The following is a 23,306-nucleotide window of genomic DNA, read 5'->3' on the forward strand; positions in this document are numbered from 1 at the left end:
ACCAAAAGCAAACAAGTATGTGCAAGGGATAAAAAGAATATGGTTATATTCCTGTTATATAATTTTCATGTCTAGTTCATTTAGCATCTATTAGCCAACTCTCTTATTTATTAAAGACAGTGAAAAAGGGTATTAATGGTGACCAAGAGTCTACATAAACTATACATGACCCACGGCAGTTCTCAACAGGAGGTAATTTTTTTCCCCATGAGACATTTGTCAAAATCTGGAGAGATCTGTGGTTGTCACAATGCGGGGGTGGGTGGGTGGTGCTACTGGCAGCGAGTAGGCAGAGGCCAGGGATGTTGCTAAATATTCTACAATGCACAGGACAGCCCCTCATTTACAAGAAACTACCTACTCAAATGTCAGTAGTGTGGAGGTTGAGAAACTGGCTTAGAAAAAATTGTTAATATATGGTTAGTCATTATTAATCATTAGGAATGTGGGAATGTATTCTTTTAAAAAATGTGTGATGAATTGAGAAGAGGCAGACCATAGAATCATTATTAAGGTGAATTAAGGCAGAAATGCCAGAAGAAAATAACTTCTGAATACCAATGAAGACTTCCTTTTGGGATTTCTATACAAATTAAGTTTTCCCATTTAACTTTGCTATCATGGTATCCTGGGAGAAAAAAGCACCTTGCATTTATCAACTCTGACAACATTACACTACTCTGATTAGAAAACACATAAATACATGTGTGTACACACACATGCATATACGTACACATATATATGTGTAAGTGCGTGCAACAGAAAGTTTTCACTGGCCATAATTAAAAAGCTTAATTAATTACCATAAGGAGCTCTTCCAGCCAAGGGGTTTATTAATGGAGTTGGGTTACCACTTCCTTCCCTTCTATTTCGGTCTGCTAATGCTGGAAAATCTGAAAGGTCCAATCCTGTTACATTTTCACTTCCATCTAAATAATAAGAAAAAACACTAGTTACTGATTCTACAAACATTTTAAAGAGGTTATTAAAGACCAACTATAATAAAGTTTGAAATAACAGTGCCTTCTTCCTAAACAATGTACAGCACTGTACTTGACATATGTAAATGTACAATAAATATTTGTGGATTGACTTCATGTGAAAGAATTTTATGAACAATACAGCAAAGCAATATGTACTTATTAGCATAATAAATCCCAAATCCTAGAGACTTAACAGAGAATAAGGAGTAAGGTGATACACTATTTCCCCTGTGAAAGATGGTACTCAAGTTATACGTTGTTAGTTAGCAAGAGGGGAGACTGTTGCGATAAAACTACTCTTTCATTGTATCCAAAAGCAGAGGTTGTATCTGGAATGCTTGGAGCTTCATTCATAACATAGGTGTGATAATGACACTGCCTCCTGCAGATAGCCTGAATCATATTTGAGGCATAGGGAATGGAAGCAGAAGCCCTAAGGACTTCTTTTTTCCTGTGGCCTATTAGTCCCATACACAAATGTGTATGCACGTGAGTGTGTGAAATGTGTGTGCGTGTGCACGCGCACGTGTTTTGCAGCTGAGGGTATAAAGTAGGGTGGAGAGCGTAGGTCAATGTAGGGTTCCCATGTCTAGTGAGTGAATTGTATGAGAATATGATACAAAGCCCAGAAGTTTATATTACCTATTACACAGTAGGCGCTCAATAAATATATAAGGAATGAATAAAATTTATTTTTGTTCATTTTGAATTTTAAAAAATCAGTTTCTTTCCTTTTAAAAAATAAATTTAACCCAACATTTCTACTTTGTCTATTTTAATCGTCACCTTGATCTCTTCTCAACATTTATTATTCTATTATTCTTAAAATCTTATACTCTTAATTTTTGAAGAACTTATTTTCTAGCTTAGCTTTACCCTGCACTATACTTTTTCTTTAATCTGTTTCATCTAGTTTATTATAACCATTTTCAATTTATTTTGCCCCCTTTTCCAGTTAATTTTTCTCTAAGTTTCATAATTAGAAGAATCTCAGAAAGAAACTATTAACTCAAGATTACTTTGTTGATAGGAAATAGTTACATTCCAAGTCAGGTGACAATTTAAATTTATGAAGGGTAAAAGATAAAATCATTCATACCCATTGTTTTTAAAGAAATTGCAGTTCATGAATTCTGAATTTTAAAAAGGTATTACTATATAAAAGGGCAACAATAGACATTAACAATTTATATAGTGCTTTAATTTAAAAAGCAATCTCTTGAATTACTTGATTACAAATTAACTAAAAACTTTCAATAAGTATTAACTTTTAACACACTTCTTCAGGTCCTCTAAGATGGAGTTTAAAACTACCATATGTTATTTCAGAATAATTTTAACCTAAAAATAGTATTAACTCACAAATTTTTATTTTTAGGGTTAAGACTTGGAAACAATTTTCCTAGTGTAAAATATACTTAGTTAAAAATGACTTAAAAATAATTCTAAAATTTACAGAAGTGTATAAACCATAATTCAGAATATAAGATGGCACTGTGAGACACACTGTTACTTTATGGTTCATTTAGGGGGAAAAAACCTCGCTAATTAAACTATGATATGCAGCCTAATTTCAGAGATATTAAAATATGAAAAAAATCTGCATTTGAGGAACAATGAAATAGGGTATTTCCCATTAGAACGCAAAACTTTAAATGCTAAAATTTGACATTTTAAAGTCTCACTTGGTCAATCTATGCTACTATACATACAATAACACTGAAAAATTAAAAGCCGATAGCCAGAAATGTCATTTCAATTACTAAATCTTCTCGTGCTTTCACGTATGCCCCATTTCATTGATCATTCTTTCACCTTCCACTTCCTTCACGTGTATTTCTCTCTCAACAATCATATTCATCTTTGCTCCTATGACCATAAAACATCCTTTATTTCCTTTCTCAGGAAAGGGTTTGGAGGCAAGGGTGGAAGAAGGTGAAACCTGAAGCAGAATAGCAACAAAGCCTCCTGTTCTCTTCTGTCTGAAGCAGCTGATAAAAGAAATAAACCAACAGACTGCAAGAATTCTTTACTGTCAAAATCAGAATTGGTTTTCCATGTAATTAAATTCTGAATTTTACACATAAAACTAGATTAAAAATTTGTAAGAGTTAAATGCCAAAATTAGTATTATTAAAACTATTAAGAAAAAATTGTAAGTGCTCCATATAATTTTAAAGGTTTCTTCAATCTGGGTCTCTATAGCCAGAATGCCATACCACTCAACCTAGTTTAGACTGTAGTGACAGGACTGAGATAGGAAAAGCTCTTGAAGCAAAAAAGATTCTGAGGCACAAGTACAGACTAAGTAAATGTTTACGCTTTCTCCAGATGTTAAGGAAATAAATCTGATGTTATAACACTGTGCTATTAACATGCCAAGTGAAAAAAATATATTTAACTATCTTTCAACTGTTCACTGAATTAAATCCTATTTCCTGTCAAATTCTCCCTATATTAAGTTCTATCATCTTAACACAAAAATTCCTTTAATATTTTGACTAGTATGTTGAATTGCTTTATATTTCAAGATCTATCGTATTTTTATAGGGTACTGGCTCCAGAATAAGCTTACCTGTTCCATTAAAAATGTTACTTGATAAGGAGTTATTCATTCCAAATGCCTGATTCCTGTTCATTCCAAATCCAGACATACTGGGTACATAGAAAATAATTTTAGATATACAGTAAGAACACTAACTTTCAGATGAAGAAAAACAAAAGTGTTTACTTTTGATCTCCTCATATAAAACAACATGTTTAAAAACAAATACTAATTTTTTTTTGAGTTGAATCTTTATTGTTACTTAAAGCTTCCCTAAAGTCCTTTCATGAACAACTGAGAACCAAAACATCTTAAACAGATGAATTAAAAAACAAAAAGCAAAGAATTTATATACGCCTTGAGGAAAATAGAGATTAAGGGTATAGTTTTGTATACTTGGAGAGCCAACTTACTGGATATAATGGAAGAAGTAATAAACCTCAAAAATAGGCAAATTAGTTTAAGACTACTGTTCCTGAATACCTGTTTTTCTTCCACTACTGGTAAAATGTGCTATTATTACTTTTCATAAAAGATCTTTCATACAGTCTGTCTTTCCCAACTAGAACATAAACTCCTCATGGACAGGGTTCATGTCATATACTTCTTTGCATCTCCTGCCCTTAGCATTCAGGAGGCTACAAAAGGCACTCAGTAAATGTTCAGCTGACGTGAATTAAATGGTGCTTTTCTTTAACTGAATTCAGTGTTCTAAAACACATCATCTAGTTTATCTTTTAGCTACTTAAAAATAAAAATCTCTCCATAGTGCTCTTAATTCTAAAGTAAGGTACTTGGTAAATAGTTACCACAGCTTCCCTTTTTTGCACAAGCCTAAACATGGGAAAACAAACAAACAAAAAATAAGGCTGAATTTAAAGCAAGGGCCAGAGTAATTAAGCATGTCAACAAGAATCGTTAATGCAAATTCTAAAATGAAAGTATGCAACTTTCACATCAAATAATCTGATAAAAGACAGTGTATTACTGTTATGAGTAAGGTTAAACTATTTGAAGATGACTGGGTTTTTAATTTTTTGCCTAGATTTATAAAACTAACTATGGCCAAACAATATTTTAATAAAATAATGCAGTTGGTGAAACACTCTAGAGAAGAGCAGAAAAGTCAACAGAAACTTCTGTTTAATAGCATGTTAGAACTGCTGATGATATAGGTATCCTCAAACACTGAATAAGTAGTAAGAGATGAAAACATTCCATAATACATACAACTTATCAATAATAATAAGCAGGGCTTTAGAGACCCATACTTCACTGACAATTTATAAGCAAAGTATTTTTTAAAAACTAGAATGTGAAAAAATATGGAAAGGCAAAAAATTTAAACATACATTCAATGAACGATACTACAAGAATGCAGAAAGATGTGTTAAAGCCCAAGAAGTATTATATCATTAGGAAACGTCAAGGAGATGAGAATTTTGATAACCCTTTACAAAAATAACTTCTGTAAAAATTAAAAGAGCAAATTATAAAAGAAGTACTCATAAGTCTAAATAAAAGTAAGAATTGGAGGTTATGGGATGAAGATTTAAAAGGAAATGTGCTAATAACCTATTTTAATTCAGAATTTACGAGTATTAGATAAAAGAAAGTGAATTAAATGGCTCTGATGATAGCAACATCCTTTCTCCCCATATTCCCCATTAAAAAAAATGAACAATTAAACTAAAATGCTTTTTTTTTACAGTAAAGAAAGCCCTATTGTAGACATAACTCTCATATAAATTACCTGAATAGCTTTAAAATCCTAACAAAATGGGTAACTGTTTTTCATATTGTTAACTATTATTTGCATAGCAGTATATGCAATGACCAGTGCAAAAAGGAGTGAAAAGCGCAAATTCATCTTTTTAAATCCCAGGACATGACACTATTTTCAAATACTACAGATGTAGTCTTCAAAAAGTCTGTCATTAAGTCTCCAAAGAACAAAACTGAAATTCAGTTGAAAAGCAACTTAACCAAAGCATAAATGAAGCAAGGCAGTAATAGTCAAATATGTCTCCAGTCCTATTCATAGGTATGAAGTTCTTACCACACAAGTGACCAGCCTCATTTAATAGAGGAAGGACATAACAAAAATTTGCCGGTTGGCAGCCTAAGAACAATCCTTTTCTAACAACAGTAACAAAAAAGCAAACTGATTTTCAAAAGAACATGTCTTTAGTTTGGGAGGTTAAAGTTGTGATATGTAACAGAAAGAGCAGCTTTGGTCAAAATATATGATGAAACACACTTATGAAACGGAAGCCAAGACTCAAGAACAGAACGTTGAATATGAAAAGGCAAATTTGAAAATACCCAGAAAGAACAATTAATACACAGTATCAATAAACATCTTACCTGTTCACAGTAAAAGGCTGTCGAGAAGGCTGCTGCTTTGGCATACATATTATGCTTGGCGAGCTTCTGTTGGGGCTACCTAACCCTGAACTGCTCATGCTATTTGTCCTGCTAGGAATTCCAATGCCCTGACCAACCTGGGAGTGGTTCATCATATTCCTAGGATTCATAGGCAAAATACCCCTGAAAAAGAAGTCCATTATACTAAATAAGCTCTCTACAATCACTCATTAAAATTCTCTGTAAATAATCAATTGGCCTAATCCTAGAATCTCAAATATACTTTCAAATTGCATTGCTAATTTTTATTCATTTAACTCTTTTGTCTGGTCATTTGAAAAGAAAAAAAGCTCTTTGAAAAGCCAAAGTAAACAAACCAACAAGAAAGGGCAAATCACAGAAGAATATATGGTGATATCGAAGATGAGAGAACTATTGGTGTGACTATGACATAAAATACAAATGCATTTCACATATATATTCAGAATAATTTCATTCCAAATGTATGTCATTCTAGCTTCTTCAAACTAATATGCACCATTTTTGTAAATCTGTTTTGTTTTATTCTCACTAGAGCAATGGATGTGTGGTGAGGGAGCAATAAACAGAATTATCTGAGGAGTGATCTGAAATTGCACGTCCTCCTTTGAGGAGGAGAGCATGCTTTTGAAAAAAGCCCCCCAGGTGGTGATTAATCCTTGATACCCATCCCAGCTAATAACCAATACCCTAGCTGCAAGATAAAAGCATCTTACACTATACTTATCAATTTGCAATGAAATAAAATGAGCACAGGGTATCAACTTTCTTTTCCTCAGTGAAAGGCACTGAACCAGAAAATCAAATAATTAGTTACCTTATTAAAAAACTAAAAAGCTTGCTTAATCTACAAAGATACATTTTGAGAAAAATTCTGGTCCATCAATAAATACCTGCTTGGAGATGGAGGCGTGTGAAGTGACATTGTTGGTACCCCTGTTGTTGGCGTGACGTGGCTCGGTAACTGAGTGCCTTGTGATAAGCTGCGATTTAACTGAGGGGTATTGTTGCTCATCCCCCTCATTGGAAGGCCTAGTGCACCTATTAAAAAAATTCAGAAGAAGGAAATTCATTGCCATCAGGAATGAAATTGTTATCCATCTTCTGGAGTTGGTAATTTAAAACATTAAAAACTGATCTAACGTTAATATAATATGCAAATTTTAAATGGAAATATTCATTTCACTCCAAATGGACTCTGATTTTAACAAAAATGTATGTCTGAAATTTAATATTATGAATTTTCATATTGCTTCCATTATTCTTTCGTATTTCTTCTTTGCTTTCATATTTCTATCTTCTTTGCATATTTCTATTTTACAATAAACTGTCTACCAATGACTATAACAAATTAGATGACTTATGTTTCAGAATAAAAACATTTTGTACAAATATGCCTTTAAGAAATTTGCAATCTTGTGTGTTTTTATGTTTTAAATCATAACTGAGGTACGCAGACATTTAATCCCCACTTTGCTGAAGGAGCTTTAATTTTTATATGATCCTTTTCAAATGCATTTAAGAAGAAGTCTCTTTATTACTATTTACACATACATACTTCTCAACATTACAATTTTTTACAAACCCAACATAAAATGTCAGCAACTGTTAAAAACTCAACCTGATATAGCTATAAGAGACAAGAATATATAACATTTTAAAAGATTTCAAAGTACAATGAATGACCTTTATTTGTCTAGTATTTCTGGGGCCAGATGTGGGAATGGATGTGTTCCAATATGTGTATTTTTCAAAACCTACTGAGGAATTTACTATTCAGAAACAAAACATTAAAAAGAAAAATTAACCATCTGGGATAAACTTATTGTTTCCTGCCTTGTGTTAATATGAAATATAAATTATTATTTTGTTAATGATTCAGAATAATTATTGTGGATATTTAATGTTCTGGATGTTTTTTCCCCCTTTTATCCCTCAAAGCAAGTTTGTTCAGCTATCACTTATTTTGTCATCACACCTGCCTATGGATGTCAATATGCCTCCTTGCCTCCATCTTCCTTACTCACACATTTTGGTGCCTTCTGTTACTAGTCTGTTGTGGAATGGCACATCAGTCAACCAAACATTCTGAACTGGAGGTTAAATAAAAGTGGTAAGATAGAATGAGAGTTAGTGAATAAGTAGAGGACTTTTACCGATAGGGATTTAAAGTTACTCCCTCCCTACTTTTTGGTCTAGTTTTAGGCCCAAGAATTTCAAAGACCTGAATATTCTGAAACTATGACTTCCAAAAATTGGAATATATATATTATGTTCTGAATATTTTCCTTAAAATATCTCTGCAAATTTATCTTTTTGCATAACAGTAACCTGTTTGTAACAGTAACGCTTTGTAACCTAGGGATAACAGTGAATCACAAAGATTTCACTGGAATCTGCCAGCTTCAGTACTCAGCTTGCAGCCTAACTGCTTCTCAACTGAACAAAGCCAATAAATCCAACTCAATATAGCTGTTATAGTCTATGTGTACTCATATACCATGAAGACCTGAGCTTGGTTCTGCATTTCTTTAAGTCACACAAAAGGAATTGATCTAGATCATATGTTGGTTTAGTCATTATATGTATGTCTGGTCACTACAAGTTTTGTGACCACGAGTATAGCGCTAGCTACAGCCACCTTCTCTGAATTTGGGACAAGATAAGGAAGAACAAGAGATTAAAAACCAGCCTATGTAAGATTTCTTCAGAAGATACCAGTCTTTTCCTTTTCTCAAGCACACTAGTTTTCCTCTAGGCCCTCTAGATGCTCCCGTAATGAACCACCAACATGACACTTTTCACATCACTTACTCAACAAACATTTATTGTGTGCCTACCATGCATCAAGCACTGTGTTAGCTGCTGGGGATACAACAGTGAATAAGATAGAAAAAGCTCCTACCCTCAGGGAGCTTACATCCTTTTCCCTAAATATGCTGTTCTAAAGTCAGCTATAGCTGCAAATTTCCCATAGGAATGTTTCTCACAGTTACTGACAACCAAGAAACCTAATCCAATGTTCACATTTTACAGATGCCTGAGCCTCAGATAAGTTAACTGACTTCTCCAAGGTGACACAAAGAACCAAGACTCCTAGTGTTCTTAATGGCAGCCCTATGGGAGCCCAATAAAACACTAAATGAGCACCCTTGTGAGTACCTACTGACTTGTAACACCTTTTATCTATTCTTTTTTTTCTCTTGCTTTCTTTTTCTGAATATGTTTACCTCAAACTTTTTCTAAACCAACATCTCTTATCTCTTCCCTCCATTTTCTTTCTCTTCTTCTCTATACCTGTCAAGTTTTCTTTTCCTCCACATTTACTTTGCCTTCCCATTCACTCTCTACACCTTCAACATTATAAACCATACATGTTCCAAAAAATTGCACCCTTTGGCTCTTCAATAAGCCCTTCTAAAGACTCATGAGATTTGTTTACTTCAACCCTTCATATACTTATTATTCTATGCTGTATTATGAAAATATATAACTTCAGAAATATTTTAGAGACTGGAGATTATCTGAACATCAGCAAAAAAATTTTTGGAGAAGGAAACAAGAATGCGTAAGGTAACATTTAGTCAATTAAGGATTGGCACACTTAATTTATAGTAAGGAGAGTAGAGGAAGACAATATGAAATAAAGAACTCAAAGATTAGCATTTACTTTTATTTTTCCTTTTAAAAAACACTTGATTTCATAAAAACAGCTAATAAATTCAAAAGCTCTGAGTTGCATTTTATTGAACCTGGTGGGTAGGAAAAAAAAAGATCAAAAGAGAAGAGAGGAATGCATCAATTTCAAACTGGATCATCAACCCTTGAATACTTCATAATTTAGTTATTTTAAATTTAATTTAAAAACTGAATTCCTTTAAAACATATAGAATTAATACCACTGAGTAGGAACAGAGAAAGATTTATTTCTAGGAAACAAAAATACATGGTCATTAAATTTGAGTTGCTTGAGTCAAACTATTACAACTGGGTACGGTCAAGGGAGGGAAAATTTTACTTTTACTAGTATAATTAGAAACATGATAGAAAATTATCTAAAATGTTATACCAAGAAGAAGACATGTAAGCTGAAAGGGGGAAGAGGGGGAATAAAAAAATTAGCTTAAAAAAAATGACATGAAATAACTACAAGTAGAAAAACATAAATATGTATGCCTGAGCTTGTGCACTGGAAGGGCAGCAGAATTAAATTTTATCAAAGCACCTAAGAAATATGTGAAGCACTATGCTACTTCATCTCCTTATAAAATATTATAGAGAAGGTATTTATCCCCTTTTTATAGACAAGGAATAAAAGAATGATCCAAAAAAACAGTTATAAGGCAGTTTAAAAGGTTACAGTTTTGAAGCAAAGTTTCCTTTCTATTTGACAAAGTGATAATAAAGGATAATACCATATTAGAAGGAATACATGAACATATTCTAAGTAGATTCCTATTTTCTATTTGGCAGGGTGCTAAACAAAGAATGAACTGAATTCTTTATTGATCATTTTTCAGAAATCCAAAAGAATGACCTAAGAAACGTTTCCATGAATTACTTCCACTGCACAAACTGATTAACAGCACATTCCTTAAATAGTTATGGCATGATATGCCATGCTTTATTCAATCTTTTGCTAAAGATTAACAATATTAATAATAATACAAGCTATAAGAAAAAAAATACCAGCAACCAAATCCTTGAATACTTAAATGAAGTCTCCTGAAATTTTTAAGGAGAAGGGAGACAATTTTTAATTGATGCAAGAGGGCTTAAAGTATCCCCCATTCCATTCCCAAAGCAACTACCTTCCCTAAACTCACTGTCTTGCCCACACATAAAGGGCAACCATTTTCTTACCTCCAACCTGTCCCCATGTCTTCTTACCTCCAACTTGTCCTGAACCTAGCTGGTTAATCTTCCCTGTAACACTATTTCATTATACAATTTCCTTCATTAAAATCAAAGTATTTTAGAGACAGAAAAGTCTCCAGAGAGCATCCAACCAAGTTACAGATGAAGATCATTTCAACTTAATTATAGATGAACTAACATCAGGCATTAAGTGATTTGCCCAAGATCACAAAAAATGAAGAATAAAAACCATGATCCAGGGACTTCCCTGGTGGTCCAGTGGTTAAGACTCTGCGCTTCCACTGCAGGGGGCATGGGATTGATCCCTGGTCAGGGAACTAAGATCCTGCATGCTGCTGATACAGCAAAAAAACCCAAAAAAACAAAAAATACAAAGCAAAAAACCACACACACAAAAACAAACAAACAAAAAAAACCATGATCCAATTTCTTGACTCTCATTTCAATACCTTTTTTCAACCAATCACACTTTCCGCTTCTTGAAGTAGTTGCTAACCTTCACATCACGTGGGAAACTTTAATATCTGGGTCCCACACCCAGAAACTGTGACTTAGTCAGGGTCTGGGAAATTCATGGGCAGTGGGATTTTTTAAACTCTTTAGGTGTTTCTAGAAGGGCAGTCAGGGTTGAGAATCACTGTTCTAAAATTAAATCCAATCACAGTGTAGTCTTTAATATGCTCTGTCAAGACCCAAAAGATTCTTCTAATCTTTATTTTTCCCAGCTTTATTGAGATATAACTGACATAATACTCTTCTAATCAATTTTAATACTTTACTCACCCTGATACAAACTCTTTTTAGATACCACATACTTGACTGACAATCTTCTTTGTAATTTCCCTAGTCCCCTCCCCAAAATATGCCCCAGTATCTTTACTCATATCCTTCTCCCAACCTAGAATACTTTCCCTCCTCTTGTTCTACAGAGATATACAAGACTATTTAAAAAACAAAACAAAACAAAAAAAAAACCCAAAAAACAAACTGCTATGATCAAAGTGTTTACATGCAGTACATGTACACTGTACTTGGTGTATATGTGGGGCAACGCTCAGACATGAAAGCAGAATGAATCTGGGATCAGAACATGTTTCCTAGACAATACTGTACATGAACTGAATAATGAAAGAGACCTAGCCAGGCATTTGGTGGTGGTGATGAGGAGTCAGGGGAATAAAGATGTCACACCAGTTTGGTCTGAGAAAACTGCAAGATATATGAAAATGAGGACAAGTAATATGCCTGGAGGAAGAGTGGGCTTACCTTCTGGGTAGTAAGGATGTATGAGACAAGCCTGGATGGAGCTAACCTGGCTTCAAAATCCTCAACTATGAGAGGTTGCTGCTGTGTTAGAACCAGCCGGGAGTCCCAAACATCTGGCTGGATCTTTACAGCAGGTGGCACTCCATCTGTAGAACAGCTGTGTGAATCTCCTACATATACTTTGCACTCCTCCTCCTTAACCTAAGTTTGCATGATACATTAGCAGCACCCTTTCACAAAGTAATGCAGGTCTCTAACCTTAGAGATCATCCTTGATCCCTCCTCTTGCTTTCATATCCCACATCCCCAACTCATATTAGCTCTATGTCCAAAATATCCCAAATCTAACCATTTCTCAACACCTCCAGCACTAGTCCAAAGCCACCCTACTTTCCTGCCTGGACTACTGCACTAATTGTCTTTCTCTTTTTCTTGTCACTTGTCCCTCCTCCACTCAGTCCATTTTCTACACAGCAAGGTGATCTTTTAAAAATGAAACTGTATCTTAAAATCCTTCCCATTAAACTTAGAATAAATCCAAATGCTTTACCAAATCTTTACAAGACTCCATGACCTGACACCTGCTACCCATTAACCTTTCACTTTCTTTGTTCATTATACTGGCCCTCTCATTCATCCTTTAACACATGAAGTTCATTCTTACATTCTCATGAGTAAGACCATTTGTATTTGCTGTTGTTTGTACCTGAAAAGCTCTTCCCCAGATCTTTCCAAGGGCTTCCACTTCTCAACAGACTGGTTTCCATTCAAATACTACTGCCTCAGAGACAGCTTCTTTGTCTGCTCGAAAACTATTGATCCCATCCACTCATCCATTAACCTGACAATTTTTTATAGTACTTATTATCAGAATATTATTTATTTACTAAGTAAATAAATTTATTTGCATGCTTATTCTCTGTCTTCCTTCATTAAAATATAAGCTCCATGAAAGCAGGAACATTGTTATTTGCCATACTCTTCAATCCTGGAATAATTCTTCACTCATGGTAGGTACTAGATAAATAACACAATAAATCCTATCATAATGCCTTAGTCAGCAGACTCTTGGAATCTGTGGATTTAACATATGCAGTTTCTACTGTGTGCAAACTGCTTTCTAGGGTCATGACATTCAGTAAGTAATATGTAGCATCTAGGTTTCAAAGAAACTGCTGTTCTCAACTCATGTTCACATAGTAAAACTTACAAAGTAAGGCAATCCTGGCTCTACTACTTACTCCCTAGGCAAGTCCCTTAACCTTTAATCGGGTTGTTGTGAAGATTATATGGGTTTATATTTATATCAAGTACTTAACATAGCACCTGACAGAAAATATTAGCTTTTGGGGAGTGAGGGTTGGGTGGGGGGATGAAACATGCCTATGGAAAGAAAATCAACAGGTGGTCCTAAAGGTAAGATAAAATGAGATAGTCTAATGAAGTAATAATGGTTTTCACCTATAAATAGGTGTTTTCTGGGGGAAAAGAGTATGTTATAGCTGTGTTCTTGAACTTGAAAAGCAGCAAATATCTTGAGATAGATTCCATAAAATTGTGAAGATTTGTACTTCTTGACTGAAACCAATGTAACAGCCTAATAGATTTCCCTTGTCGTGATAAAGCAAACCACTCAAAAATTTATCCCATGCTGCAGATTTTGTTCCCACTACTAAAACAACCTTACTCATAGTCTCTTCAAGGACAATGTTAAACATGATCTCATCTGTAAATCCTGTCCTGATCATTTAAGGTATGTGATTACTCCTACCTTTCAAGTACCCAGAAAACTCTGTACTTCTTCCTCTATTTTGTAGGAAAAATAACTTGTGTATTTATCCTACTAGATTATATATAAGGACCATATCTTGTTCATCATGCATTCAACAAACATTTAGTGAGTGCCTATCGTGTACAGAGTATTGAGGATACAAAGGCAATGAAGATGTGCAATAAATAAACACAGCAACACCGAAGGCGTATCTACACTGTACAGAGATGGCATAAAAGAGAATGCTCTCTTCTACAACACATCTGCAGTCTCTAGCATGATGCAATATATATGGTAGGCACTCAAAAATATCTGTTAAACTCAATTCCTACCTCCTTTTTGAACCTTTCCCGTACCACTGTAGCTTACTGTGCTTTTCTCTCCAATCTGCAAGTCTGTCCGTATCATTCAACATGATACCTTTTAACCTATGGTATTTAACACTCTGCATATAAATATGTCTTTACCTCCCCAACTATAAAATGCTTCTAGAGACCAAGAACTCCCAGGGCATTCATTATTAATTCAAGTATCTGTTAAATGATCCTATTTCCTGAAAGCTACCAAAATGTGTCACATGCCTAACTATACTGTCAACAGCATTATTTCTGAACCATTCCACCTGTGCTCTGGTTCTCCACAAAACAAGTAGCTTTCATATATGTATTCTTAAAATAGGAGGCCAAAGGGATGTTGTTGAAAGCATAAGGCTATGCCACTGCTTTTAAGCCAGGAGTCTGGATCCCAGAAAGAGAAGTTTATTTCCTTTCCCAGCTAGTGGTCTGGGTCCTCTGAGAATTCAGATACAAATGTATATAATGGATTCATTCAGACAGCTAGCTAACCTATGTGGCTAGATTATAGGCATATAAGAAGTACTCCTTTGGGCTTCCGTGGTGGCGCAGTGGTTGAGAGTCCGCCTGCCGATGCAGGGGACACGGGTTCGTGCCCCGGTCTGGGAGGATCCCACGTGCTGCGGAGCGGCTGGGCCCGTGGGCCATGGCCGCTGAGCCTGCGCGTCCGGGGCCTGTGCTCCGCGGCGGGAGAGGCCACAACAGTGAGAGGCCCGTGTACCGCCAAAAAAAAAAAAAAAAAAAAAGTACTCCTTTTTCTCAAATCCTCCAAGGCCCTAAATCCTGTTGGTAAGAAAGAAAAAGTCACACCAACGATACTACCACTTAATTTCAATGCATTGACTATCCAGGGAAATTAATTCCTGGCTCCCTGTTCATTCTCATCTAGTACACAGCTTCAGGGAGTCCAGGGGACTTTAAACCTAGACAGTGTACTTAAAATCTTACGCAAAAGTAGAGAACAAGTAGAGAATATCATGCAACTTGAATACAAGATTCCATTCACCAGCTTCTACAGTTACCACTTGATGCACAGTAGTCACATAAACCCTTGATGAAAAGTTACATATTTGGATACAAGTATACTGTACTAGAACCCATGATCACACAAGCTCCTAATCCAGCATTTTCTGGGTACCCTTGTGTACTATACAATCACTTCCACCCAAATCTGGCGAAAAGTCGCTTTAAGCAGCTCGGTATCCATTCCAAGAGGAATTCCTTCCCTTGTTTTAAACTCAGTGAGTCTCAGTTTTGGAGAGGGCACTCTTCCTTCTCCACCTCTAATCTCTCTAATCATCAAGAACACAAAACAGATAGTAAACCTCCATTTTAATGGCTCAAATTCCTACTGAACTTTGCCAATCTGAATACAGAGTTAATGGTGGTACTCAATACACTTGGGGGGCAAAAGAACTTTGTAATGTCAAGCCTAATGCACAATTAAAGTTAGCTGCCATAAGAATAACATCATGAATCTATTCCCACCTACTTATTCTATCTCCCCATCCTTTATTAAATAAGGTCAGCCCCTCAAGTTTTATCTTTCTGACTTACTTATACTACCGAAGCCCTGACCCTCAAGTCCTACATGGTAGCTGGTGTTCTCCTCTCTGAGGTGTGTGTTCAAACTACTTACCAGCTGAGAGACTTATCTGGCCCTGTCAGTTCTATCCTAACAGACAGTGACTAGGAATTCAGGCTCTGTTTTATTTTATTTTACTAGTTGTAGCTTCTAGATCTGTGCACTAGAAAGGAATAATTGTACCCTGACTTGAGACATTTCAGTTTCAGTTGATCTAAGGTTCACTTTTTAAAATAAGTTAATACCTACAATGTCAGTTAAAAGAGTGAGCCATGAATTGAAAATGCTGGTTCATCAATGCTACAATAATAAAGCCATTTATTACACTAAACTCCAACAGGAAATATCTGTCATATGTAACTTCTTTTTAAATTACTGAACTTCAACAGGAAATATTTGTCATATGTAACTTCTTTTTAAATTACTAAGTACCTTAAAATACTTTTCCTAATGAAAATAACTTTCTTCATTTATTAATCTTTGTATATCCTTAACCATCAGCACAATCATGTACACAAATTAAGTCAATAAATGTCTACCTTACCAATGAAATAACTATATTCCAAACCTAATCCATTCTATAACTTAGCCCAATTATAACTTCACATTTGTAGGTTATTATATTGTAAAATAATTACCATTCTCCTTCATTAAATAACCTTGGCTTCTCAAATGTAACTTTTCTCTATTCCACTATCTACTTTCTGCTGTGATAAATTGTGGGCTTTAAAAAGAAAGGAATGTAAGTTCTTTGCATAGAAATAAAGGGTAGCTTTAAAATTTAACTAGATATTTCGAACGTAAGGGTTACCAGAAAGGTGAAAGTAGTAGGCTTCAAACAAAAACAGTCCAAACGAAACAAACTGCTAGCTAATAATATTCCCTCAATAACTAGAATGAACATTTGCTGATAAATAAGCAACATCTTTTTTGTGTAATAAAAGGCTTAAAAATGTTTTCTACTTAACTAGAGGAAAGCTAGTATCTGTAATTAATAATTTTCCTTACTAATTCTGTACTAACAAAATTGTGTTTCATAGCAAAAAGAATGCCACAAGAGGTAGAGAGAAAAAAAATAGATGGAAACTATATTTGTCTAACAAAATAAGTTTCTTCCCCTTACTAAATTTCAAAATAAAATTGAAGGGTAAAGTGGTATGACAAACTACTCTTATATCTATCAAAACTTTGCCTTTTATTATACTGGGAAACAGTTCCAAATCACATAACTGATTTTTATTTGAAGGTGGTTAAATTATTTGGTCATCAGATTGTCTGCTTCAGTTACCCTATTATTCTGTAATCTTTGATGGGAATTTACATCCCTTTTAGCACTCCCCTCCCACTACAGAGATGAGAGATCAGCAGCCTCTGACATTAAAATATATGACAAATCTTATTAATATATAAAAGTTTGGAAAATTAATTTAAAAAAGGAAAATTTTATAATTTAGTTTTATAAAAATTATGTCATAATGATAGTTAACATTTATTGAGCGCTTACTATGCGCCAGGCACTGTGCTGAGAGCTATAAAAGTATTACAACACATAAAAGAAATAAAATCTTGTATATGGAAAAAGCTTTGAACTGTTAGTGAAAAACAGAGATTGTATACCCAGACTGAGCCAACGTAAAAGAAGTATTTGCTAAACAAAGAGAACATTTCACAAACTGCTAGGTAATGGGCTTACATTAATAAGACCAAAAAACACAAACAAAACAACCTACTTAACTGACCAGTCAAAAAACCTTTAACTTCCTCCAACTGAAAACATAGAGAATGTCTATTTTTAATTTGTTTAGCAAATCTTCTTCAAAAATACTGCAAAGGAACATACACATACAAAAGATGAAGAAATAAATTTTGATCTACCCTGTATCCAAATAATCTTGAATTAGAAAGGTCTGAAATAATGAGGTTTTTCGCTAAGTAAAATAAGAAAAACTGAAAATTAAATACCTTTCCTTTTAAACCCTAGAATAAACCCACAAGGGCAGCATTATTCTTTATTTGGTAGGTATTTTTTTTTCTTTAAATAAAGTATCCCAGAATAAATACAAAATTCTTACTTTGTTGCCCGTATAAACTTGCCCCAAACTGAGACAGCTGACCTGATGTAGATGGTGATGCCAGCATCTAGAAACAAATTAATTATATTAGAGCATAAAGAAAGTACACAGAACATTGCACTGACACTTTACAAATCTGTACAACATATCATAATATGTGAGAATCAAATCCATATTTCCCAATCTTCAGAAAAACAAAAACATTGCATAATAAATTCCATGTTACTTAAGAGCGTATCACAATTGCATGACATCAAACTATGCAAATAAAATTAATTTTTGATCGCTACAAAGTTTTTTTTCCCCAGTTACTCTAAATGAAACTATGACAGCATCATTACCTCACTTTAAAAAAAAGCAAACTAGGCTAACAAATACATGAAGACAGTACTTCAAAAAGTCTAAATTTAAGTAAAATTACTTGATTCTTAAATAATATATTAAGCTAAATTCTAAATTCAGTTTATTAAAGTTGAAAATAAAATTACCTAAATAAAAAAGTTTTGTATTTTGTAATAGTTACTGATTTTTATATAGAAATGTGTATCAAATGGGTAGAAAACTCTAACAAACATACACACAACCAGGTACGTGGAGAGGTGATACAATACCAAAGGACAAACCCAAAATACTTACAAATATGTATAGACATGGTATATAATGTACATTGCATGTACATTCATGGCACTTGTGTACAATGCCTTTCAATTTTTTGCATCATCTTTTTTTCCTAGAATAAAAATTCTTTGAAGCCATGTTATATTCATTTTTTACTTCTTCATAGAGACTAGCACTGCATGTGGCAGTGCTATAAAAAACTAGATACTTAAACTGAGTAAATGAAAATGTGTACGTGTAAGTGCATGTCTGTGTATTCCCTGTCTTATATTAAGCAACCATCAAAACACCGTAATTAAATAAGATGAGCTACGTCATCAAAAGGGTTATAATCTAGTGGAAGGACAGAATGAATTACACAACTAATTATGTTCCAAGGCACAGTGTGGTAAGTGCTCTTAAGGAAGTATAAAGTATCACTGGAGGAAGATATTTCTAAAAAAGGGTGAGGTAACAGGAATACTTTGTAGAATGGTAACATCTGATGTGGGTACAGATGAGGGGTCTTCCAGTGTGAGACTATGCAATGAGTGCGATAAAAGTTAGTGACATGATTAGAATACAAACAAAATAAGAAACATCAGTGACCGAACAAAGGGTAATTAGGGAAGGGAGATAAGGCCTACCCTGCGCACACTGGGGAATAGAAGAATGGGAAATAAGAGAGTGATGGGACCAGATGCAAAAGGTCTTCTTAAATGTTATGCAAAGCCGGCTCTAACTATGGCGATAAAGAGAAAAAATAATTTTAAGCCAAGAAGTGACATGATCAAACTGTGCTTTGGGAAGATAATTCCAACAGCAAAACTGGATGGAAATGGTAAGATACTAAGCTAGAACAGGAGAACTGCGACTATGAAGTTCTATTGAAATGGTTGAGATATAGGGGAAAAGAGATGGGTGGAGAATCACCAGACAGGGAACTATCAGAGGCCTCTCTGGTTTCCAGTGAAGAACTGGGCTGACATTCACCGCAGTAGGAAAGCCAGGGGGAAAAATATTTAAACAGTAGAGGTTTATACAATACACATTTCATGCTATTTTCATGTCAAAATTCTAAATTGTTTTAATTATTCTGAAATTCACAGAAGTTTTTATACAACAGTAGCTTTAAACTAATGACATACACCAGACTCTTCTGGGGTTGGGCTAAGTTACTAAACACAGCAGTATTTAAATATAGTAACAAATTTTCTAAAAAAGCATCAAACCTTATAAATATTCCTTCTGAAATCTGGAGGGTATACAATATAAACAGTTAAATTGAAAGAATACACATTTTATGCCTGACCAAGTTATTTTGTTAGGTACAATTATCGTTAGTATTACCACATAACCGCAAATATTTTAAGCACATTAAAGGTTCATTTCTAAATTGCAAGAACAAGATCAAAGAACATATGTAACATACAATGAAGCTTTAGTTGGTGACAGAAAGTAAAATGTTTATAATAAAATCCCTTAACAATCATGATTTTCTGTTATCATTATAAGCTATAAACAAAAGTAAAGGAGTATAGTTTCCAAAGGCTTCACATAAAAGATGCTGGCCAGCATGAATCCATGACTTAGAATGATCCATAATGTGAACATTCTAGAATGGACCACTAAAAATTTTACTTTTCCCAGAAATGTGTATGTTTATTGAGCACATAACTCCAAAGAACAGACATTTTATAGTCTACTTTCTCACAAAGGTTATACATCCACAAGTGAGTTCTGGTATGCCAACATATCACTCCTCTCAGCACTGGGAGATAAAGTAGAGAAGATGACACAACATGAAGGTAAAGGGGGAATGGCTTCCTGGGCCAAATATTTGAGTCGAAGAGCAGCAGGGTGACCCATTTACCAGTATGACATATTAAATATTATCATTCTCTCTATGTGTGAGTACATGAAGGTTAGTAAACAATGCTTTACAGAAACATGAAAGCAGTTTGTTTAATGGTTTATAACCTTCAAACCATCCAAGTAAAATAAGCATTGATCAGCTATACAAACCAATGTCAAAATGACTGCTTCAAAATGTGTCAAAATGCAAATATATAATTTCTTATAAAATCAATCCTAGTGGTATATATTTTTAAACTCTGAAAGCATGATTCATGAAATATATCAGTGCTAAAAATGGATTTTAAAATGGATTTAACATACAATGAAGGATTATGGGGTAGAAATGCTATTTACAAGCGCAGAGAAAATACACAAGAAATGTACTCTGGCACAGAAATAACTACAATTAACAGACGATAGAAAATTTATATAAGTTTTTACCTGCTGAAAGTTAACTGTATAAAGGTAAATTTCTTAGAAAAATATAGAACTTTAGATCAAGAGATGTATTAGAGTAGGGAATATAAGCATAAGTGGAAAGAGCCCGGCTTTGAGTCAGAAAAAAAATCTAGGTTTGAATCCTGATTCTGCCTCTTACCTATGGGAGAGCCGAGCCTCTGTTTCCTTCCTGTAAGATGCAAATAACACTACCTACCTTATAGAGTTGAAGTAAAGATTAAATTAGATAAGATATACACATATTAAGTGTTCAATAAATGGTAGCAGCTGCTGCTAGTAATCTAATCTTCCTCCCAATGCAGGACTCTCATCAATAGCAATCAGAGGGGCAGCCTTAGGGGAATTTATTGAATAGTACCCTAATTTTATATTCATTTTTGCTTAAGAAGCTAAAGAAAGAAGTTTATCAAATGAATTCTAGATAAAATAAGGAGTAGAACTTGTGTTCTTAGAGGGGGAAAATAGTAGAAAAAGATTAAATGTCACACAATCAGTAGAATGCTGAAACCAATAAGCAGGTTACTGTGTTCCCAGTCTAAAACCGTTATAACAACTACATTCTTCCTCATTTCTCAAACAGTCTATAATACAACACTTCATTCAAACAACAATAAAGCAACTAGAAGAAACACTAATGTAATACAAGTTATTTTCCTGACTCAACAAAGAGCTCCTTTATCCTTTTGCTTAATATACAGAATATCAAGGAAATCAACAAGTTAGAAACTGTACTTCTAAAATATTTCCACTGTTACTAGATATAATTCTGAAATCCATGACCAAAAAAACTCTAAAATTATTTTGTTTTACAAAATGTATATTTGAAAAACTTAATAATAGGACAATCTGGCTCCTTCCAGCAATCCATTACAGGAAAGAAGTGTTAATTATTCTATCCCCCTCATGGTTCCCAATTGTGATCACCTCTCGCAATTATTCCCTCCAATAAAATGTACCTTCAATCACAAAATCTATTTCAAGAAACATTAAAATCAGTATGGTCAAGAAATAATTTTCTACATAAAAAATGACTTCAAAATGCAACAAAGTTTTATTAAATAAAAATTCCCTGACCACAAAAGCAATTTAAAAATGAAATATATAAGTTTTTAAGTGTTCCTTAAAAATTCATTGTACAATATACTTAAAGGTGGTGATAATATAATTCCTAGCATTCTGTTATTTATTCCAGGATGAAAACAACAAAGAAATACGATTTTGACTATATCATATCTACAAACAGAAAAAAAAACAAAGAAAGTTTTAAATCTAGACAGAATCTGAAAAACATTTAAAAATTAAAAACAGGGGACTTCCCTGGTGGCACAGAGGTTAAGAATCTGCCTGCCAATGGAGGGGACATGGGTTCGAGGCCTTGTCTGGGAAGATCCCACATGGCGCGGAGCAACTAAGCCTGTGAGCCATAACTACTGAGCCTGCTCACCTAGAGCCCGTGCTCTGCAACAAGAGAAGCCACCTCAATGAGAAGCCCGTGCACCACAATGAAGAGTAGCCCCCGCTCGCCGCAACTAAAGAAAGGCCATGCGTGGCAGCAAAGACCAAACACAGCCAAAAATAAATAAATAAATAATTAAAAAAAAAACCAAAACAGTATGGTTAATAAAATAAGAAACCACTGAAGTCAGAATGCAATCTAGTAAACAAAAAGAAAGACTATTAGAAGATAATATATTAAAAAGACCAAAAGAAGAAAGGGACAAGAGAGGAAGCAGGCAGAAAAACAAAATAGTAAGTCATAGGACCTGGTAGCTTATGAATCAGAAATCAATAACAAATTATGAGTTTACCAGATATTTCAAGTAATTTTGATTAAAACATTAAGTTTTCAAAAATAACATTTTCAGAAAGTATAATATATGTTGAAATAGTCAATGTAATTAATTCCTATAGAACATTTAACATTCAGAACATACTAAAGAAAGTATGGCAACGAAGATCTCTATATTATATTGTGTGAATCTTACGTTAGAGCCAAAGCACAAATTTAAAGGTATATTAAAGGCTCTTGATATGCATTACTAAACTGTTTTCTACAAAGTTTGTATTAATTATGCTTCCACAGCAGTTACTTCAATGTTCCCTCACAGATAATGGCTACTCTTCCACTTAAAAACAAAAACCAAAAAACCAACCAACAACAACAAAAACCCTCTTTGCTAGTATGAGAGGAATAAAATGGTATTTTCTGACTATGATTTTTTATGATTGTTATTACTGGATGAAAAATTTTCTAATTATTTTTGTAGATGTATCAAAATTTGTTATATCTTTTAAGTATATCATTTTAACTCCCTTTATAAATAGTTTATAAAAACTCCCTTTTTATCTTTAAAATACAGAGTTTGAAGATTATTTAAATGGCAATGAATTTAAGAGATTTTAGAACACTGCCTTCAAATCGTTTGACATTTAATTCTAATTTCTTTAAAGTCTGATTTATTTACATTTAACTCTATTAGGTTATTGTTGCCATATAAGATTTTGACATACTTACATACATTCAAATTAAAAGT

At 33.9% G+C, this 23,306-nt stretch overlaps 1 protein-coding gene across 6 annotated transcripts in view; it reads right to left on the bottom strand.

Moving 5' to 3' along the window:
* CNOT2 (CCR4-NOT transcription complex subunit 2) overlaps nucleotides 1-23,306 on the bottom strand; it is a 111,725-nt gene that overhangs the window by 15,908 nt on the left and 72,511 nt on the right. For 4 of the 6 annotated variants that reach the window (XM_032645840.1, XM_032645839.1, XM_032645842.1 and 1 more), the window contains 5 exons: nucleotides 17,860-17,926; nucleotides 6,828-6,975; nucleotides 5,896-6,078; nucleotides 3,559-3,638; nucleotides 804-929 (listed from right to left, as the gene is read on the bottom strand). In XM_032645840.1, coding sequence (XP_032501731.1) covers nucleotides 804-929; nucleotides 3,559-3,638; nucleotides 5,896-6,078; nucleotides 6,828-6,975; nucleotides 17,860-17,926 — 604 coding nt within the window. The remainder of the gene's footprint in view (nucleotides 1-803; nucleotides 930-3,558; nucleotides 3,639-5,895; nucleotides 6,079-6,827; nucleotides 6,976-17,859; nucleotides 17,927-23,306) is intronic. The other 2 variants (XM_032645841.1, XM_032645844.1) reach the window with 2 other exon arrangements.

Source organism: Phocoena sinus, chromosome 10, assembly GCF_008692025.1.
Source record: "Phocoena sinus isolate mPhoSin1 chromosome 10, mPhoSin1.pri, whole genome shotgun sequence".
Lineage (NCBI taxonomy): Eukaryota > Metazoa > Chordata > Mammalia > Artiodactyla > Phocoenidae > Phocoena > Phocoena sinus.